Consider the following 23,389-nt stretch of genomic DNA (forward strand, 5'->3'; position numbering starts at 1 on the left):
CCTGGCTTATCACACCCAGGCCGTGCCCCCCCCTTGCGGGTCCGAGCTCACTCCACCAGGAGTGTTGCGTCCTCATGGGCACTGGCTAGGGGCACTGCCCTAGCAGACATTTGTAGAGCAGCGGGCTGGGCAACACCTAGAACTTTTGCGAGATTCTACAATCTCTGAGTTGAGTCAGTATCGTCCTGTGTTTTCTCAGGTACCGAGCCTGTAGAACTCGGTAGCAGGCCCACGATCTGACCAGGTGAATCGCTTGCACCTAGCGCCCTTCCCCCTAAGCAGGGGAAACAGTGCGCCTTCATTCCCAGGAGATCTCAGGTTTGTGACACTGGTTGATTCCTCCGTAGCCCTCGTGGGTCACAGTTCAGCGGAGGAACTCGCCGACCCAAGTCACTGCGGGTACCACAAGCTACCCTGTACTGGTATAGGTGCTCCACAGGTAAGGCCTCCTTTGGACTCCCCCTGTGTGTAACACCACGGTTCTGTCCCCTCTGGCGAGCGGACTCCCAAGTCAAGTCAAGTCAAGTGGTTTTTATTGTCGTTTCAACCATATACAGTTAGTACAGTACACAGCAAAACGAGACAACGTTCCTCCAGGACCATGGTGCTACATAAAAACAACAAAGGACCAACATAGGACCACATGAGACTACACAACAAAATAAAATACCTATATAAACTACCTATATATACCTATATAAAGTGCACGTGCAAACATGTGCAAAAAGTACAGGACAGTACAACAAATTACTGACAATGAACAGGACAATAGACACAGTGCAGCGCCGACCAGTACTCAGTAGTGCAAAAAGATGACAGTTTCTAAAAATGTAAACATAACATACTATGAGATAATGTTCTATGCACATAGCAGTTATTGAGGTAGCAGACAGTTATAAAGTGACAGTAATTAAAGTGCAACTCAGGACACGTGTGTGTCAAACCAGTCTCTGAGTATTGAGGAGTCTGATGGCTTGGGGAAGAAGCTGTTACACAGTCTGGCCGTGAGGGCCCGAATGCTTCGGTACCTCTTGCCAGACGGGAGGAGGGTAAAGAGTTTGTGTGAGGGGTGTGTGGGGTCAGTCCACAATGCTGGTTGCTTTGCGGATACAGTGTTTTTTGTAAATGTCTTTGATGGAGGGAAGAGAGACCCCAATGATCTTCTCAGCTGTCCTCACTATCCTCTGCAGGGCTTTGCGGTCCGAAACGGTGCAAGTCCCAAACCAGGCAGTGATGCAGCTGCTCAGGATGCTCTCAATAGTCCCTCTATAGAATGTAGTGAGGATGGGGGTTGGGAGATGTGCTTTCCTCAGCCTTCGAAGAAAGTAGAGACGCTGCTGGGCTTTCTTGGTGATAGAGCTGGTGTTGAGGGACCAGGTGAGGTTCCTCAACACCAAGGAATTTGGTGCTCTTGACGATCTCCACAGAGATCCCGTGTTTCCCTTAGGCAGTCACGGCTGCCTCAGTTGCCGTGCTGTATGTTCCCCCTTCTATGAGGCTGGATCCACCACCGCACCAACTTTTCCACATAGGACCTAAGGCAGGCCTCTGATGGTTTTGCCACTTAAACTTGCCTCCCCCCTCGGGTGGGCGTGGCCTCCGCAGGGTCTTCTCCGCCCTGAATAAGGGCTAAGACCCCCTTCCCTCAATGCGTGTAAGGGCCCCGGCCTTAGTTGCTCTAGTCTCTCTAAGAAACATAGAGAGAAAAGAGGCCCGGCCAGGCTTGGCCCGTTCCCAGGTTGGCGGCCAGCACCTTGCCCCCCCCCAGGGTAACAATAAGGAATCCTGATGGCTTAAATGGGGAATTGGGGAAGGGTACGTGCAGCCTGATACAGTTGGTCGTCCTGCACGTAAGAATACCTGCTCGCTCCTGTATCAGCAGTTCAAGTACACGGCTCAGCGCATGGCACCTTTATAAGTGGACCCCTATTGTCGCTTCTCTGACACAACGTGGAGAGAGCGACAGAAGGGGAATGTCTAGGTTACGTATGTAACCTCCGTTCCCCGATGGAGGGAACGAGACGTTGTGTCTCCCCTGCCACGTCGCTGAGCCGAGCCACTGTTGTGGCCGGACCATTTCCGGCTCCTCAGAAAGTGTGATAATTTTATTGATTTGTAGTTTTTCAATTCAGATGAATTAAATTCATGAAATGTATTAAAAAGTATAATATTAATACAATTATATAAAAAAAAACTATTTACATTTTTCTTTTCTTCGGCCAATTGCATCCAGAATTTTCGGTTTCGGCCCAGAATTTTCATTTCGGTGCATCACTAATTATAAATAAGATAAATGACAAATAACTAGATTATTTGTCTTAAAAGGTTCTCCACCATTGAAACGTATAGTTGTATCAGCTCACAATTTCTACTGTAAGGAATTAGCTTTAATAAGTGAATTATGATTAATTCACTTATTGGAGTGATATTATTCTCATGGCTTATTGAAAAAAATATCACATGTATTTAGGTACAGCTTTGAAGTGAAATCTTTCAGAAACAGAGATGAGATTATTTATCAAAATATACCACAGTCACGTGGTCTTTGAACACAAACAAACTTTATTACTATTCTAAGCATAAATCTAATCTAATACATATATACATGAGACAGGTTGGTGAAAAGTGACAGAATGTGAAATAACTGATCATTACAGTGAAAATGATCTTTACGGAGTCTGTTGACAATACCTTAAGAACCATTTATACTTCTTTGAGTCTACATCGATTTGCTATCGGATTAACCAAATTATTTAATTAATACACCAGCACTTTGAACACAATATTGGAGATGTACTTGCGTTCTTTGTGTTGTTTTGTTCTTGGCGCTTGGCGAAAGTTCGTTCCGTCGATGTTTTGATCTTTGTCTGATCGAAGTTTAATGTCTGTATGAATTAGTGAGGTTAGCTGTGAAGCGAGGCCTTCTCCCTCCTTCTCGGGACGTCGAGTCCCGAGCTTAAGTGGATCTCACACGTGATGGACCTGGTTCCAACGAGATTCCGAGAAGACCACGAGGGAAGAGTCAGAGCGAAGTCTGAGCAGTCAGGAGTAGGGTTGCAATGGTATGAGATTTTCACTGTATGATAACCGTCTCAGAAAATATCACAGTTTCACGGTATACGGTATTATATTACACAATTAGTATTATCTGTGAAAACAGAAGGGTTATTTGAGCAAACACTTTATTATAATTGAAATTTGAAACCATTTATTTTATTGAAGTATATGTAAAAAAAAGTCTCCCTTTTGAAACTAAAATAAATAGAAAAATAAGAAAGTTAACAGAATTATAATAAACAGAATTATAAACGTGATAAAAAAATAGCATGTAACTATAACATGTTATATAACTAAAGCATGTTTGTTTACATGTTAGCATAGCATGTTAAATTAACTACTAAATGAAAAATAACATCAGCTGTGTGAGCTTTTGAAGTAATGTCCTATGATTATTAACTGTTTACATATATTGTAGGTGCGCGACAGCACAGCCAGACTGCTCCTGTTTGTACATTTAACCTGTCTGTACATAGTGCTTCTCAACTGGTTTTGCTTCAGGATGCTGATTTTACATTATAAATCAAGTGTCGACCTGCCATAGATTAAACCTGTATTTAATGTATCCTGGGTCACATTTCCTTTTATGTTGCATAGTTTTGCTCATGATTTTCCAGTACAAGGACATGCATCAAGTGACATTATTTCTGTTGTTGATGTCAACAACAAAATCTACAGGAGGTTTTCTTTCCCCTTTTAAAAATTGAAGAACATATTTACTTATATGAGCCCATTATTATCCTGTTTGTTACCTAATATTACATATTTATACTCATATTAAACATAAGGAAGGGCTCCTCGTTACCATGGTTAGGTCAGTGTGCTAGTCTTAAATAATAGTAATAATAATAATAAATTAATGCATTTATGATAAATTAATACTAGCTGAAACACATCTTGAAACTTTAACTACAACTGCTACTGTTGATATAAAATGAGGTCTAATAGATTCTACCTTTAAATTATTTCATATGAAACTATAACATTTTGTCAAAATATAACAGTTACTTTTACTCATGTAAAATCCTGAAACTAATTTGTAAAGGTGATGGTGTGTAATTATTAATATTTTTAACTGTTTTGGTAAAGGGGCCACATCGGGCTTTAAGTAGTGCATAGGGGGCCACATTGTATTACTTTTGAGATATGATGTTCTGCATTGATTTGGTTTTTGTATCTTTTAAGCACAGAAATAGTTGTGTACTCAATTTTGACAAAAAAGTGAGACTATTCTGCAATTGCCTAAAGTATTATATTGCTCTACAAATGTAGATACTTTTCTATCAGGCATTAAAAACTCAATAAAGGCTGAGCTTATACATTTATTTTACCATCTCTACTTCCCTGTTAATTTATTATTCAATTTAACCCTCTCTACATCAGGGGTCTGTTTTAATAATAATAAAAAAAAGCAATTTATAGAACTGTTCATGTTTGTCGCAAAGCAGGCAAGTTTACTTGTTCTAAAACTTTACCATTTACATGCTAAAAGGGTCATGATGTGGGTCTCCTCGATGGTTTGGCTTTCAGCACACAACTGAATAACACAGGCTGCTTGACTATGATAAATAATTACTGCAAGAGTTAGATTAACATACAGGTGCAAAGGGACATCAACATTTCTAAATTGCACAAATAAAAAATACATATACATATTCATCTCTGGCTTGCTTTGGCTCGCATGTCAATGATTACCCCTCCGTGTGTCAATGATTGCGAGATCTCCTTCTGTATTTAATTTAATCACTGAGAAGGTTTACCTGCAAAATTAGTAGCACCAAACATCACAAGCAGCCTCAAAAATGGACACAGAGTAGCCATATAACACTTTTCCTTGAGCAGAATATTGCACTACAGATCTAAATTTGTTCAAAGGGCCAGATTGCACAAAATAAGTATAACATTAGGAGGAATATTTCCAATTTGTGCAAGCATAAATCTCAAACTGTGGGTGTTGCTTCTCTTATCTGGCAACCCTGAGCATGTTAAACAATTGTGGAGACACGTGGCGTCCCAATGCAAGTTAACTGAAATATCCAATGAAAAAAAAAAAACGCTTTTACAATAAATGAGCCGCGGGCCACATTAAACCACTTGGAGGGCCTAATCCAGCCCACGGGCCGGAAATTGCCCATGTCTGCTTTAGCTGTTTGCGAGGGCATTGATGGAAGATCACCTTTCTTCCAGAATGAATGCCAGTTGGCGTAGGACTTGGTTATGCCTCCAGGTGTAACGGCCTTGGGACAGACTGATTTTGCAGCCAGTGAGGATGTGCCTGAGAGTTGCTGGGGTTTGGCAGAGAGGGCATGCTGGATTATCTCAAAACCACTGGTTAAGATTCTTGGGTGTCAGAAGAACATTGTAGATGGCCCTGTTGATGAAGCTGATTTGGCTTCCTTCCAGAAATCGTTATCAGTGCCTATTAATGGCAAAACCAATATATCAGTCGACCTATAGTAAATTATATTAGTTTTATTGATATTTGCCTTTTTATCATTAGACAAGACTGTTAAAATTTACAGAGAACTGTTGAGGAGTGATGGAGAATGAAACAGGCGAGCACTTTAACATTATGAGCTCAGATGCATCTGCCATGGCTCTGATATGCGGACCGTTTAAATGACACTGTGTTGCACACCTGTTGTAGTAACACGATGGTACTTAACAACAAAATGAACCGTGACTGGTCGTTTACATGTCTCAGTCACTTCACATGCAAGCAGGTGATTCTCAGCACCCTCAAGAAACAAATCGGCTAAAGGGGAAAATTTAACAGCCGATGCGATAAATAAAAAAATTATTTAGATATATTGGTTGACCACTAGTAAATATTCTTCCAAATGTCTCCTTTTGTGTTCCACTGAAAAAACTAAAAAACAATGAGGATTGTTTATTGGGTTTAAAACAAAAATGTTTGGTGCACTGTGATGATGTAGCTCTGTTTTACTTATTTTTTTATAACAGTCAATAACAATGAAATAAGGGAAATGCCCCAAATGGCCAAGGATAGAAAAAGCTCTAAAAGAGTCTTGGCCCAATGAGTCTATCTCTGTTTGCACTACAGTAGGATGTCCAATTTTGGTGTGCCAATGTCCAAAAATAGCTGCAGGAAAATTAGAGAATGGCCACAGAGGGAAATCATGTATCTCATTATTGACTCAGAAGTACCACTCAGAAATCACCACTGCGCCATATCTGTCCAAATGGTCAGTATTTCTCTGTCTCAACATTGAGATCCCTGAAGGAGGAGGTACATAGACTTAATAAATTGTTCAGAAACACCACTCATCTCAAGAATATAGAAAGACATCAATCTACAGACTGGATTATAAATGCAACGCACGTGCTTCTGAGGCCAGTGCCTTCAATCAACTAACAAACCAGGGTTTCCCTGGCAAACTGGACACAATCAATATAAGAATGTCTTTTTGTGAATCCAGCCTATTCTCATGAAATTTACATGAACAACACCATTTTTGCAATTCAAAATGTAAATCCTGTATATCATGTTTGGCTGCAGGTTTCCAGTGAAATGTCCAGCTGGGGGCATCAATAGCAACTAAAATGGTGAATAGTGAAGAGTTTTATGGTGAATTTTAGATTAAAAAATATTAAAACATACCTCCCTAACCTAGAACTTTTGGCCAAAACTTTCAATGAATTACAAATTAAATTAGTAAAAAAAAACAAAAATTGTCATTTATTTTAGTAGTTTTTTGACCAATCTGTAATTCTTAATCACAAGTTAACAAGGTTATTGCTCTGAGTCAGCTTGCCTTTACTCCGTTCACTGGCATAATTTCCCCTTCATCCTCATAGACATGTCCAAGAGTGAAGAGGTGCATCAGTCTGGACCAGAGTTCAAATGTAGTAAAAGACTCCACATGCAGGAAATGCATTATTTCCCTAGTCTATATTTGTTTTGTTTCTTTTGAAGACAGAAATAAATGTATGCAAGGTCAGTGGGCTTCTCAGAGGAAATAGGTTTAATTTATACACAGCTGTTCTTCAATTTATTTCAAAGGCTGTGTTCTTTGCTGTCAATCACTAAGGTTAGGGCTGTTAACCTTACACAGGTAATGCAAATGTCAAAAATATGGGTGTTTTGTGTGGTTGGAGCACCAGAAAAACTCTTGTTCAGTGTTTGGGTAGATGAGAAAATTGAAAATCTTAATCAAGGCTATCGTGAGTTAGAAAAGAGGATTGACTTTGATTACCTGTTCTGATTAACCTTATTTGCTTTGCTCCTGTCTGCTTTTATGAGTAGAGGAAAAAAGTCACTCCCAAAGCGAATGCACAAGCTGAGATCTGTGACCACCTTCGGGACATGTGTTGTGTACTACGGACTCAATTTTCCAATGGTTTTGATTTTTAAAATTATATCCACATCTGATAGTGAAGCCTTCTAATAGACAAAAGTATGGTTGAGGGGTTCTCCCATCCTTTCACTGCTGTTGCTAGGAAACTGCATGTCAAGGGTCCATTGCTGGTATGCGAAGTTGTGTGTACCCATTAATAGTCTCCTTCAACCACCCCATGCTGTCTTTTCCTAGTAGATCAAACCTTTTGTTCATCAAAAGTATTAGCTAGTGGATTTTCTGTTCAAAGAAAAAAGAAAATGACATCATGATTTACTTACCCTCATGTCGTTTCAAACCCTTGGTTTTCTTACTTATGTGGAACACATAAAGAGATGTTAGGCAGATAGTTAGCCTTGGTCACCATTTTCGTACTTTCTTACATTCTGCTTAACATCTCTTGAATGTTCAAATGTAGCAGTTTGTAAGCATGTAATTCAGTCTTCAGATATTTTCACCACCTGTTGGCCCATCTGTGAGTAGAAAGATTCTCCAAGCCCCTGCTGTGGCTGTGTTCCCATGGTTACAGACAGTGTGATCATGGGATCCCCAGAGTTTGGTTTTGCTCCTCGAGGTGTGGCCAGCGGTGTAATTCCTGTGGAATTCTTAGATTGATGAATTTAGTCATCATGAATCATAAACAAATCACAGACTTATTTTAGTCTTGTTTGTAACCATCCTCTTCTCTTTTTGTCTGTCTTTTTAGGCTTTGGATCAGGACAGAACAGCTTTACAAAAGGTCAAGAAATCTGTCAAAGCAATCTACAACTCGGGTCAAGGTAAGATTTGACCCAGCCGACTCCGGCTTCACTTTAAACGATCGTGAAAATGCAAAAGTTTTTGGTCATTGTGAGTTCATACATGCAGTGTTAATGAGACACAGTGACACAGAAGGGGAGACGCACGCATGCTTAATCTACTTTTGTGGAGTGATAATATGATGATATTGAATCTCAAAGGTTTTGCTTCATGAGAAATAAGGGGTCATGAATTTAATCAAAGAGCATTAAAATATTGTGTGAAGGGAAAGAAATTAGGACAGAAAAAGTTTGTCATTGTATAATATAATATAAATAGAATAAAAATATCTTAAAAAATTATATTTTTTTAATAAAAATAAATTAATATTTAATATAAAATACAGGAGTTCCAAAAACAACAGTGTACATGTAAAATTGACCAAAACTAAAGTTGACCAAAAAGAGACACATTACATATTTTATGTATTTAGAAATATTTTTTTGATATTTAAAACATTATTTTTCATGTAATTTTAAAGCCTTAAAAATAAATTATATATCTCTGTTATATTATTTGTTTTATATAATTGAAGTTAAATAAGAAATATGACATTTAATATGACAAGTAGTGGTGAAAGTCCTAAAAGAGACAATTAACTGTCATAGCCCTAAAGCAGAAAATGAATCGTCATAATCGCAATTATCTGTTTAACAATTAATTGTCAGCCAAATTTCATAATCGTGACAGCCCTAGACAACCCCATAAACACAACGGATTACATAGATCTGACCTGCACCAAAATCAATGCATAAATAATGTAAGAAATGCACATGGCTGTAAACTCTCTCTGTAGCTGACTTCTTTGATGCGGCACTAAGATGCAAAAGGTTACCTGGAAAACATCTACCACACTTCCTCGGCTGACGTTCTTTCTTCACCTATTCAGTTGCGCATGGTGTCATGTATACTTGGACAGAGAGATGAAGACTGTGCAACAATGCAAAAATCTGCGGTAGCACATCGGCACTGTTTGAGCAGAGTGTCTGTGTGCATATCAGATTTTCTGTACATATGGACATTCCTCATCTGTGTGCATCATCGGAGCATGCACTTACCATTGACTTTGCAAAAAGAATATCACAAAGCAGTCATACTGCATATGCATCGAACGTATTAGTATTAGCAAGAGTTTTTTTAAAATGCTGAGCGCTCGACTGTGTATGAGATGACCCAGAATGCAGGAAAAATGTATACACAAGCCTATGTATACACAAGGGATTGTTCACCCAAAAATGAAAATTATCTCTTGATTTACTTACCATCATTCCATCCCATGATTCTCTCTCTTCTGTAGAACACATATTATATTTCTGCTCTGTAGCGCCACATAATGCAAGTGAATGGGTGCCAAAATGTTTAAACTCCAAAATCCACATGAAGACAGCATAAAAGTGATCCATATGACTCCAGTGGAACCAGCTTGATAATATAAAATAATATTTTAATGATTAACTTAAAAGACAAAACACACACAAGACGGACATGTCCGCAAACAATCTCTCTCTCGCACAACCCTCCGCAGTCGGCCTTTATCCCTCTCAGAGGCTTGATTAGCCTGATAAGGGACCGGGTATGTAGAATCACGACCCAGCCCCGCCCTCCGCCCTGCCACAGTTGCTTTCTGTGTATTCATGAGTTAAAAGCAGCTCTTACATTCATACAGATTGTATCATCAGATGGGATTCACTGGCATATAGAGATGAATCATGGATAAAATACATTTAAATGTACACAAAAGTCAATTTACCGCCAAGAGGAACAATCTAGAGGAATCGCAGCATGTTAACAGAGCTCATTCAGGATATTACACAAACAGTTGAACAAAAAATCAGCTGGACCCAGAGGCTTGACAGATAAAAAAAATTTGTGTATATATATATATATATATATATATATATATATATATATATATATATACAAATTTTTTTTATCTGTTTCTCACCCATACCTATCAACTCACTTCAGAATATATGGATTTAACCATCCAGAGTGTCTGGAGTACTTTTTATTTTGCCCTTATGTGGATTTTGGAGCTTCAAAATGTTGGCACCCATTCACTTAACTTAAAGAGCTGAGAAATTCTTCTAAAAACCTTTGATTGTGTTCAGCAGTAGAAAAAAAGTAATATACATCTGGGATGGCATGAGGGTGAGTAAATTATGAGAGATTTTTCATTTTTGGGTGAACTAACCCTTTAATACTTTCTGGGGCTTGTCATGAGTCAGCAAATGGCAGCAGAAAAGTCACCTTTCTGGTTTGTAAATAGTCACAGCAGTTTAAGGTGAATGTAGCTGCTCATGATGCACATCAGTCGGTTTGTTAATGTCTCCCTGTCTCCCTCATGATCCTGTTTAATTTGATGCTACTGTATATAAGCATTCTAATCAGCTTGCGATGATTAATACCAGAGCTTTTAACACTTGGTATGTGGCTTTTGTTTCCTGTTGAATTCCTTTGCAGATGTCTGCTGATGTCACGTCGCATACAGTATTGTTTAAATCTGTATGCTTCCTTTTAATCTGTGTTGTCTAATGTATCAGCAATTGCCAACTACCTCACAATGCAATACATGCTGTGATACATAAAGTTGTGCTCATATTTATACTGTATTAGATATATTATGATTTAGTTTTTCTCTCTCTTTTCTTTTTTAAAGTTATCTTCATCAGTTTCAGATTGTTGCGTTTATTTAGATGACCTGATTCTTCATTAATTTAACTGTTTTAAATATTTGATACAAGGATCTGAAGTGTCAATGCCATTGTGAGAAAATATAAAAAATAAATGATTGTAGAGGCAGTACACCCCAATGTCACATGATCTGCTTATTTTCGCTGCAGATGTAAGTAGATTGTGTCCACCTCTTAGTGTTTATGTGTTTGGGAGAGGCTCATATGTAGGAGCACAGTTAGACATGAGCTCATAACATAGACATATAAACAGTCAGAAATGAGTTCAGCTGATTTTTTGTTCAACTGTTTGTGTAATATCCTGAATGAGCTCTGTTAACATGCTGCGATTCCTCTAGATTGTTCCTCTTGGCGGTAAATTGACTTTTGTGTACATTTAAATGTATTTTATCCATGATTCATCTCTATATGCCAGTGAATCCCATCTGATGATACAATCTGTATGAATGTAAGAGCTGCTTTTAACTCATGAATACACAGAAAGCAACTGTGGCAGGGCGGAGGGCGGGGCTGGGTCGTGATTCTACATACCCGGTCCCTTATCAGGCTAATCAAGCCTCTGAGAGGGATAAAGGCCGACTGCGGAGGGTTGTGCGAGAGAGAGATTGTTTGCGGACATGTCCGTCTTGTGTGTGTTTTGTCTTTTAAGTTAATCATTAAAATATTATTTTATATTATCAAGCTGGTTCTCGCCTCCTCCTTTCCATTGACTGCTTTACAGCAACCAAGGCATATTAGTGTATACAGTATGACAAATATGTTTACATTGTAGTCTGGTGGTGTGATTCATAATTTATGATGTGTTGTTTATTGACTGACATTAGTATATATATATACACATATAAGGACAGTATATTGACATTACTGTGCTTTTTATTTCAATGTGTTACAAATTATGACATACCTTTATACAGTCTGGGTGCTATGAATTTAACAGCATACTGTTCATTTCCAGTTTAATTGTATGCGACTCGATTATGTTATAAATATAATTGATGCGTGCAGATAACTGACATGTCTGAATAAAGTTGTAAAAACAAACAAGTGATTTTAATCCATGTAATCCCTTCATCACTGCTTGACTATGGCAAAATGAAGCTGTGTCACTTGAACAGCAGAATCACATTTTCAAGATTTATAAATAGAATAAAAAAAATGTACCGACCTTTGTCGCATCCCACAGCGCAGCACACTGAAGGTATATGGAATTTTAGTCACAAACATTGCAGTGGGGTCGTACATTGACATCACATGAAACAGGTCATTTGTATTTTGACACATATTCACCTGTTACTTGTTAATAAATTGCTTTTACTAATACAATATTAAGTCTGTTTGACTTGTTATTAATCACTTATGCTGTTAATATGCATTCACAAAATTGCATAAATTGCAGATTTGTCCCATTCAGTTTACCTGTATGTCATGTTAATAAATTTGCGCATTGTTGGGTCTGTAGTTCATGGTAAATCTCAATGTAATACTATAGATAAGTGTAGAGACTGGATAGAGAATTAGTTTGCAGTCATTATACACTAAATATTGTGATATAATAAATAGTAACCCTGTCTCTTATGTAGCAAGAAACAGCTTTTATCTTTTCTTCTTGGACGACTTGTGATTTGGCACCTACATTTTTTTTCCTAAATTATTGACACTCAATAAGATGACAGCTGTAGAACTTTTGTATATAGGAAGAGCTATTATTGGTTAACTCTGCATCCTGTGGGCTGGGATTTAAACAGGAAGCTGTCCTAGTTCAGGAATGAGCAGGGAATACTGGAACTCTCTTTTGATTTCCTCCACACGGAATTCTATTTGAATTATGTTGAGGATTCAAGCACAGACTCCACCCTCTAGCCTGCGTATGTGCTGAAATGAATTATTCAGAAGATTGTTGGTGTTATTCTTTTTTTATTTATATAGTTTATGTTTATTAGTAGCTATGATAGAAGTACAATTACTTATTTTCCTGTCCATTTTATAAAGCGTAAGGTCTTCTCTTCCACAGAGCATGTGCAGAATGAAGAAAATTATGGGCAGGCATTGGACAAGTTTGGCAGCAACTTTATCAGCCGAGATAACTCTGATCTGGGAACAGCATTCATCAAGTTCTCAAGCCTCGTCAAGGAGTTGGCCGCTCTGCTCAAGAACCTGGTGAGGGGGAATGGACAGATTTGTCTCTGTGAGGAAGACAATGACATTTTACGTACCTAATTCTTATCATTTTAATTAATTTAGAATACTTTTATCACAATATAAGAATATCCACTAAGATTATTTCAATGGTTCTGGCTGGGTGACCAAATTTACTAATAGGACACTTGTTAGTAAAAATTCCTCTTGTTCACCAGTTTTTCAGAAGATGTTTAGCTTGTTTGTTTGTTCAGATTTTATCTTGAGCATTTAAAAAATAAATTAATGAAAAGAATTTTCCCAAAAATGTGTAAACCGCATTTAAATTGTTAATTTAGATTAGTAGGATGACTTAAAATGAACAATCTTTTTTATTATTTTTAACTATGCGATTTTAATGGACAGAATCTGTGACCTGGTGTTGAATACTACTGATAATAATTATAAATGGGAAATAAACACAAAACTGAAAATTCTGTCATCGTTTACTCACTGTCAGGTTGTTCCAAATCTGTATGACTTTCTTCCATGGAATACAAAAAGAGACATTAGGTAGAATGAGGGCCTCAGTAACACTTTACATTCATTGTATGGAAAAAAGAGTTAGGCTGTCAGACCCAAACATTCTGCATAATATTTTCCTTTTGTTAAAGATACAGGTTTGGAACAACATGAGGTTGATTTAACAATGACGAGTTTACATTTTTGGGTTAAGTTATAAATGGCCAGTAGCAAGATTATAGAAGTCCATGTTGATGTTGTGAGTACTCTGATCATTACTGGAGCCTTCTGCTGTGTGTTAGTGTTTCAGATTTCTCCTCTGACTTCTCTCCTCAGCTTCAGAGTCTCAGCCACAATGTCATCTTCACCCTGGACTCTCTGCTCAAAGGAGATCTAAAGGGAGTGAAGGGGGTAAGATTTAAAAGCCTGTTTCTGGACTAATTGGAATAGACCCTCTCATATGAACACCATGATTTACTGCCCTATACTAGCCTTAATGAGTCCTCTTATATTAAAAATTGTACAGCATACATCTTGCCGGAGTTAAATTACAGGGTTCTGCTCTGTCCTCTGTGCTTTATAAAACACTCTGCTGAAGGAATGGTCACTGTTACTGCCAGTTAACAGTGTGGGAGTATTTAATACCATTTGACAGTCGTTTTGAAGCATGCACCAGCTGACTGTCATAAAAAGGTCAGGCATCAGACAGACCACTCCTGTCAGCCAGTCGTTGAAGGCAAACATGTACTGTTTGTGAAAAATACTTACACTAAGTGTGGGGCCACATGACATGCTGAGTTGTTTTAGAAGGCCTTTCTGATTGTTTTCACATTATCATGACCCAGGCTCTGCAGCATCAGCTGAATTTCTGAGTGGAAGTGATGAGGCTACACTTTTTGCAAAGTAGGCGGAGGACACATACCTACCAGCCCCCATTCTCATTCTCTCATTCTCTCTCTATCTCATTCTCTTTCTCTCTCTCTCTCTCTCTCTCTCTCTCGCTCTCGCTCTCGCTCTCGCTCTGGTTTAGTTTTAAGTGTATGTAAAGCATTTGCAGCTTAGCTGTGACAAATTATATAGTGTTAAACAATGTAATGATAAACAATTCTTAAAAAGTATTTTTGGCTTGTTTTCCATAAAGAATATCTAAACAACCCTATAACAAGATAATTTTGTATTTATTGTTCTTACAATATTGGCTTTTTTTTCCTTCTTGTTTTAAACATAAACATAATAAAATGTATGCTTAAAACAAGAAAACTGTTTTAACTGGAAGACAAAAATTATGATTAAGGAAGTGATTTATTTTTTATTGTATTTTTGCAGTGCGTGCATAAATAATAATAAAAAAACAGTGTATCAAAAATAGTGTAAAATCTACAAAAATAAATATAAATATGTTTTAATATATGTGTGTGTGTGTGTGTACAACATTAAAAAAAATTATCTAAAATGTTATTGACAGAGCAAGGTAAAAGGGGTGACTAAAGAATCAAAGTGAATTTATAAATGAAAGTCAAAATAAAGAAGGGCAATAGTGAAATTTAAACGTAGTGTTTAAATTTAGCGAACACTCTCTCTCTCTCTCTCTCTCTCTCTCTCTCTCTCACACACATATACACACACACTCAAACACACACTTATCTCCCTCATACTTTGTCTCTCCCTTTCTATCTCCTTCTTTCACCCTCTTACTCAGCGCAAACGAAAGCATTCTGTGATGCCCTTATTGACAGAGGCAGCTGAAGGGTGTAAGTGCCGTCCCTGGAGTACATTATATGCTCTCTCTAAAATCTTTCCCTGCTCTAGACTAGATACCTCATAAACCATTAACAAGCACCTACACTAATGTTCCAGTAGTGTAATCAGGACTCGTCCTTAGCTGGATGCTTAAATTGTTTGAGGAAATGTAGACAAACACAAGGTTTCATATTCAGTGGCATCAGCATTAAAGCAAAGAACAGAACTGCAAAATGGAGTGGAAGACCTACCTGAACAATACACATGCTATATACAGTGGGGTCCAAAAGTCTAAGACAACCACATTTTTCTATTTGAATGTATATATATATATATATATGTATATTATTATTATTATTAGCATAACAATTTAAGTGAAATATTGAATTGACGATTTGACAATGTATTTTTTTGTGTGACAACATGCACTTAAATTAGACATTTGCCAATATTCAGTAATTAGTTACCATGGCTAATTAAGTTGCTTATTTGTTCAGACCCAGAAATAGTGCAACATTTTTTATTAATTTTATATCATCAGTTTTTTTATTCTAAAACTTCATTTACATTTTTAAATACATTTAAATCCAATATTTTTTTATGTAAACTGTTTCAAGACTTTCAATATTTTATGTTTTGTAATCCATTGTGTGCAGCTAATGAAATTAAAATTAAAATGAGTTAATGAAATGGACTGTTTTTCCATTCAACTTTGCTTATCATGTCGTGTTTAAAAAAACAGCATAATAGATAAACTCTTTAAAATAATAACATGAATGGCAGACTACGTTCTACAAGCCTGTCATAAAAGTGTGGAACAGTGCATGGAAAGATCTGTCACATCTCTTTATTCTCAGACTTCCATGTATTCAGAAGCATATACCACTGTAAGCTTCTGAATTTTGCTTCAATAGTCTCTGTATGATCATATTCATGGTGTAAACAATTTTATGCTTATGCCCTTGCAATGAAGCTAGCAACTGATACACTTAAGGTACTGTAAAATAAAAAAAACTCCAAATGGACTGAACCAAAACATCTCAAAAGCCTTACTAGCTTTGTTTCTTTAATTATTGGCTGAGCACATGAACAATTGGATATTGGAAATGTGGAAAGATGTGATTAAGTCCAGAGAATAGGTTGCTGAGAGTGGGAAAATTTGATAAAGCAATCACATTACCAGTTAGTTCATGTAAGGCTGGGTTTATGGGTAGTGTTCAGATAATGTTATCTTTTATAATTTAGTCAGTTTCTTTGTGGTGATTTATATTCTGTAATTTTGGACACAGTCCTTAATTGTGTAAAAGTGGTCTATAATTCTTCATAATAAACCTAATTGCTTCCTAAACAATTTATTTTATTTCCTCCACCACAGGATCTTAAAAAGCCTTTTGACAAGGCCTGGAAAGACTATGAGACCAAGTTGTAAGTATCTTTGTAGTGTAACTTGTTTGTGTTTATAACAGTGCTTGCAAGGAAGCAATGCCTTGATATTCCTCAAACATTCTGGTTCTGGTTATGATATTACTGATTCAAGTCTTCCAAAATCTACCATTCATTTACATTGATAAAATGTTCAGCATTTTAAATATAAACATCTTGTATAATTGGTCCTCTTACATCTATTTGCATTCTGAGTTGTGATTCTTCCTTGCATATATTTAAACATTTATGTATGCTGTGTGACATATCAATGACAAAGCGGCACTGATGCTGCATTTTTTAACACTGAACAGAAGTCTATAACCTAAACCTGCCTAAAACTTTTAACACTGCTCTTTTGTTACGTTGCAAGCACTTGAAATCTAACATAATTTGCTCTTTGTATATAAATGTTTGTTTAAAGTAATGATGTGCAGTAGTGTAATGTCAATGCACAAAAAACAGAATATCAACATTATGGTTGTGTCTCTTGTCTTTTCTTCCATAGCACAAAGATTGAGAAGGAGAAGAGAGAACATGCCAAGCAGCACGGCATGATCCGTACGGAGATCACCGGTGCAGAGATTGCAGAGGAGATGGAGAAGGAACGACGAATCTTTCAGCTGCAGATGTGTGAGGTGTGTGTGTATGTGTGAACTCGTGTAAATCAAAACTTTCTCTCTTTCTTCAAGTAGTTTGTTCCTCAAGGAAGGTTAGCTTGACAGATATTTTTGATTCTTCACTTACATTTATGCATTTGGCTGATGCTTTTATCTAAAATGACTTGCTGTGCATTATCTATTTGCTGAGCTACAGAAATCCCCACTTGCTTTTCTACAATGATGGTTAACTTGACGTGTTTTGAGAGGCCAGATGCATTTATATACTACATGACCAAAAGTATGTGTACACCCCCTTTAATTTTACAGGTTTGGCTATTTCATCTGGACCTATTGCTAACAGGTGTATAAAATCAAACACATGGCCATGCAATCTCCTCATGGTGCGTTCAGACCAGAGGCTTCGAGAGCGTCAAATCGACCGGAAATAGTTTTTTCTATGGCATTAAGAAGCATCTCTTGGCGGCGAGAAGTGGCATGGCACGTCTTGGCCGGTGTGGGCATCAGAGGAAAGTTCAAGTGTAGGCAACATTATGGTAATGAGCATTGACGCGGTTCGGCGGTGACCTATTGGAGTATAGAAGTGCGAGAAGTCTAGCGAAGTCTAGAGAACACAACAGTATAAACTTTGGTTCCCACCAAACATTAGTTCCGAAGACAAAATGGAGGAGAAACTGATTATTGCCATGGCGGGTTTTCACATAATATATGATCTGTCCCTGTTTGCTTACAGTGATATAAAAAAATAAATAAAAAAAAGTGGACAAAGGTGTCTGAAATTGTTGGTGTGTCAGGTGAGTTGATGAAGTGGATATTATGTTTTATATAATTGTAACACGGTTAATGATGGGCAAGGAGGAGGCGAGAACCGGCTTGTCAACATGAATCATAACTGAATGCAAACTTAAACCAAAAGCACAAACACATAATCATAAACACACACATGACGGACATGCCCGTAATTCTCTCTCTCTCGAACCATCGTCACCGGCCGCCTTTATCCCTCGCGCGCCTCATCAGTCCGATTGGGGACCGGGCGCGCGATATTCCGACCCGGCCCCGCCGCCCCCCTCCGCTCCACAATAATATGATATAATAATATATTAAAAGATTTCATGAGGATATACGCTAATTGTGATATGACGTCAAAAAGATACCGGTCGACATTTGTGGATGTTTTGCGGCCCCTTTAAATATAGTTCACAAAACCATGCATTCTGAACGAACGTTGCCGCCTATTTCAACTACGTTAGAGCATCCACAAATCATCGATAGCGTTGTTGGCAGGGCAGCCAGAGCGAAATTTGACGATCTCACAGCCTCTGGTCTGAATGCACGGTCAGACAAACATTTTCGTTTGAATAGGCCCTTTTCTGTTCTAGCGTGACAATGTACATGTGAAAAAAGTGAAGTCTATAAAGAATGGTTTATGGGGTCTGGGGTCGGTGAGCCTGACTGGATTGCACAAAGCCCAGATCTGAACCCCTTTGAACACCTTTGGGATGAATGCAAATTGTGAGCCAGACCCCATTGGCTGAAAAATCAGTGCCTGACCTAACTTCTGCTTTTTGTGTCTGAATGGAAGCAGATCCTTCAGCCATGTTTTAACATTAGTAGAAGAAGAAGAATTGAAGCTGTTATAGCATTTAAAAGAAGGTTGGATTTCCTGTTAATGCACATGGATTTGAAATTAATTGTTCACCAAACACAAAAGGGTGTGGTGTAGGAGTGTCCACATACTTAGTGTATTTCAGACACAGCAGCTCAGCAAAACAAAGATAGACTCTTGACATATACATCATGTTTTGTCTGGTGCGGTTTTTACAGTGAGAATTCTTTCACATTCTCATAATTTGTTGCAAATCTATCCATTTACACCCGTTGTGTCAGGGTAGAGCCTTTAAATGCAGTACCTAAAGTTGAGCCATTTCAACCACTCCAAAGAAAATGTGTGTTTTTTATAATAGGGTGTTATGTCTAAAATAAAATTTGCTATCAGCACACAGAAGCAGAAGTGTGTTGTTTTATGTGCAGGGTTTCATGTGTGTTTTATTGTCCATGGCTTCCAACAGTACCTTATCAAAGTGAACGAGATAAAGACCAAGAAGGGAGTGGACCTCCTCCAGAATCTCATCAAATATTATCATGCACAGTGCAAGTGAGTATCCCAGAATTGCATTTTTATCATTGATGTACAAACTGTTGTTGCAATTCCTAAGAAATAGCTCCTAGATTAGTTAATCTCTTAAGATTTAGGGTGTGAATTACATTCAAAGGGTTTGACATTTCATCAGATCTACTTACTACAGACATAGGGGTGAATTTGCTTAGAATCAATTGTGCCTGCTGATTGCAGCATTTATTTACACGAGCTGCTTGCATTATTTTAGCGACCAATTGACTAATGGAATCATGCAAATCAGGGAACGGTGCTAATGCACCCACAAAATTAGTGCTGAATGTAATTTGCATAGCGCAGTTCCCAATCTTGTGGTTCTGAGTGCTTGGTGGTGGATGCAGCAGACTACTACAATCTGGCAATACCTAAGGCTGTACAGCATGCTCCACCACTGTGATCAAGACACCTGAACAGGCTCCTTAAAATGAGTGTACTCAACTACACCACACTGTTGATTATATGCCTGCTCTGTTCCATAATTTAAACATCATCTAATGAATTGCTGCTGCCATGATCAATAGAAATGTAAACAAACCTCTCTTTTAAAAAAAAAAATTTACCACTTGCCTTCCGTGGGTGTTAACTGCGCAATATTCAGATTAACTTTTTTTTATTGATTCTAAGCATTATACAACACAAAACACAATAAATAAACACAGAATCAAACATTATTACTTACTTATTAATCAAACCCCATTAACTCCCCATTCCCCTCCCAGTCACCAACCCCACCCCAACCTCCAACATACATCACAGTGGTCAAAGCCCGAGACACACATATAAACACACACAAAAAAATATTTTTGAGGAAACAAAAATCCAGAAATCAACAAATAAAGAGAGAAAAGTAGAAAATAAAAATTCCACAAAGGACACATAGCACAATTTCAATTGCAATCATGTTTCTCTCCACATGGTCCACACGAGAGCCCTCCAGAAAGGCCAAGTAATTGTCCCATTTCTTACCAAACATGACCAATCTGCCAAGCTGTTTATGTGACATCTTTTCAAATGCCGACACCCTGCCCAATTCGGTGAACCATTCTTGAAATGAGGGAGCGCCTTTTGACTTCTATCCTCTAAGAGTGATCTGTCTGCCAATCATTAAACTCGTTTGGACCCAGCTTTTTGTATATTTGTCACCTACTTTAATAACCGCTCCATCCCCCAATATACATAATCTAGGCCATATTGAAATTTGACAATCTAGAGCCTCACAGAAAAGATTCTGGACTCTTACCCAGAATTCTTGTATCTAAGCACAGAACCACAGAGCATGGGCCATGTCTCCATCCTCCAACTGACATCGCCAGCATTTAGATGTGTCTTATAAACCAAGCCTAAACAGACTAGAGGGAGTCCAGTAGAAATTATGCAAAATCTGAAACTGAATGAGGTGTACCCTTGCATGCCTAGACATGTTTTTAAATTCTTTACCACTCCCCATCCTCCAGTACCAAGTTCAGATCTCTTTCCCATAACCTCTTAAGAGCTGTTAAGGCTCCATTACCCAGACTCAGAATCAAAAAGGAGTAATTCACTGACACTTCATGACACTTTCCAAAGGCTGCAGATAGTGTCTGCAGCTTTAGGGGGCTGTTTACTACCACAAAAAAAAAGACATTTAGTTACGTAAGTATCAAAATGTAACATACGGGAAGCCTTTTTCCAAACTGAATGTAAGTGTGAAATAATAGGATGCATTTTTACTTATCTTGGCAATTTAATAAAAAGACAATGCAATGGTGAGATTGGGGCAAGAACCACTAGTTCAATGTTATATCAGGGAGAGGCTTTCTTTGGTGGAAGAAACAAATGGGCCAGGTCTATTAGATTAAAAGCATAGTAATAAACGACATTTTGGGGAGGCCTAAACCTCCTTCGACAATTTGTCTATGTAAGTTACTGAAATGTAACCGGGGTAATTTACCAATAAAAATAAAAGACTTAGATATTCTAACAAATTGTTTAAAATAAGAAAGAGTGAGCTACTAGAGGGAGAGACAGTCGTAGATAATTGTATTTGGGGATACAATTCATTTTTATTACTTTGACCTTCCCAGCCATAGACAAATGTAAAGAAGCCATCAACGTCGTACGAGAACCTTTTTATAAATGGGACAAAAATAACTAACTAAATCTCTAAGAAATACAATTTCTTGCTCAAAATAAAATGCCTAAATATCTAATACCTTGCTTGGGCCATTGAAAGATGTCAGGTTGGAAAGCTGTGGTCGGGCAAAATGCTCTCAGAGCTTCTGATTTAGACCAATTCACCCTGTATCCTGACCATTTGGAGAAAGAATTATTGATTCTATGGAGGCTAGGTATATATTTTCTAGGGTGGAAGACAAATAATAATATGTAATCTGCATCGAGTAAAAGTTTGTGGACCACAACTCCTGCTAAAATACCTGGGAAATCATCCTCTTTTCTTATTGCGGCTGCTAATGGTTCCAAGGGAAGTCAGAACAGCAAAGGGGAGAGAGGACAGCCTTGCCGGGTTCACCTACCAAGACAAAAATAATCAGAAATTAATCCATTAGTTTGCACTACCACTGATGGTTCGTTATAGAGTAACTTAATCCACCTAATAAAAGTGTTCCCAAACCTGTACATTTACAAAATCTTAAAGTCCTATTCCACCATATTAAACGTCTTTTCGGCATCAAGTGAGATGGCAGCGATCGGGGTCTGATCATTCATTGCTGACAACATAATATTTATAAAACGTCTCATATTATCAAAAGAACTACGACCACGAATAAACCCGACTTGATTTATATGTATAAGAGGTGTAATTACCTGAGGTGTTATAATTTTAGACAATATTTTTTACATCTAACTGGATCAGGGAAATTGGACGATAACTTTTACATTCATTTGGGTCTTTATTTTTTTTTAGAATGAGACAATTCAGGGCTTGTGTCATGGTTGGCTGTAGTTCACCTTTCTTTAACGACTCTGTGTGAACTTCATAATGCATAATTGGAGCCAGTTCTGTGACATAAGATCTAAAAAGTCTGCTGCAAAACCATCTGGCCCTGGTGCCTTAACTGGTGGTAATTACATCTACATGCTCCTCCAAAGTGACATCTGAGTCAAGAAAGTCTTTTGATCATTCATCAATTTAGGAAGTTCTAATGGCTCTACGAAGACATGGAACTATAAAAATCAAAATAGAATTCTTTAAAGGTCTTATTAATATCTGCGGCAGAAGTAAATATATTGCCTCCAGTAGGAATGGTGGAATAAAATGATCTCTGATTTATGTATCTTGTTAAGAAGTTTTCCTGCATTGTCCCCTAACTCAAAGTATGTCTGTCTTGCCCTGAATAACCAAAACTCTACCTACTTTGACAAAATAGTATCATACCTATATTTAAAGCCCATTGGATGGCATTCGGTGCTTCAGCTCTGTTTCAGCAGTCTTTTCCAATTCTATGAATTCCTGTGCTCTTATCTTTTTAATGAGTGAGGCATCTTGTATGATATACCCTCTAAGAACTGCCTTAAGTGCCTCCCATGCCAAGCCCACAGAGGACATAGAGGACCAGTTGGTTTCTACATAAACATTAACTTCTGTCTTTAACATTTGTTGAAATGCTGGGTCTTGTAGCAGGGATGTATTAAAGCACCATTTATATGATTTTCTTTTCTCTATATGTGGCAACATCTCTAAACAACCCAAAGCATGATCTGAAACTAAAATTTTCCCAACTGAGCAATCAGTGGTAAATGGAATAAGCGACATATATTCCAGAGTAAATCTTGTGAACTGATGAAAAAGGTATAATCCCTCCCAGGTAGATTAAGAAGTTTCCAAATGTCTGTATAACCAAGATTTTTACACATCCTCTGAAGTGTCAATGTTGCACTAAAGGG

General features: G+C 37.7%; 1 protein-coding gene across 2 annotated transcripts in view; it reads left to right on the top strand.

Annotated features, from left to right (window-relative positions):
• asap1a (ArfGAP with SH3 domain, ankyrin repeat and PH domain 1a) overlaps window positions 1-23,389 on the top strand; it is an 87,839-nt gene that overhangs the window by 27,040 nt on the left and 37,410 nt on the right. For both annotated transcript variants that reach the window (XM_052128795.1, XM_052128794.1), the window contains exons 4-9: window positions 8,122-8,194; window positions 12,918-13,063; window positions 13,880-13,954; window positions 16,659-16,708; window positions 17,214-17,343; window positions 19,398-19,483. In XM_052128795.1, the coding sequence (XP_051984755.1) occupies window positions 8,122-8,194; window positions 12,918-13,063; window positions 13,880-13,954; window positions 16,659-16,708; window positions 17,214-17,343; window positions 19,398-19,483 (560 nt within the window). The remainder of the gene's footprint in view (window positions 1-8,121; window positions 8,195-12,917; window positions 13,064-13,879; window positions 13,955-16,658; window positions 16,709-17,213; window positions 17,344-19,397; window positions 19,484-23,389) is intronic.

This window comes from Xyrauchen texanus, chromosome 6 (genome assembly GCF_025860055.1).
Source record: "Xyrauchen texanus isolate HMW12.3.18 chromosome 6, RBS_HiC_50CHRs, whole genome shotgun sequence".
Lineage (NCBI taxonomy): Eukaryota > Metazoa > Chordata > Actinopteri > Cypriniformes > Catostomidae > Xyrauchen > Xyrauchen texanus.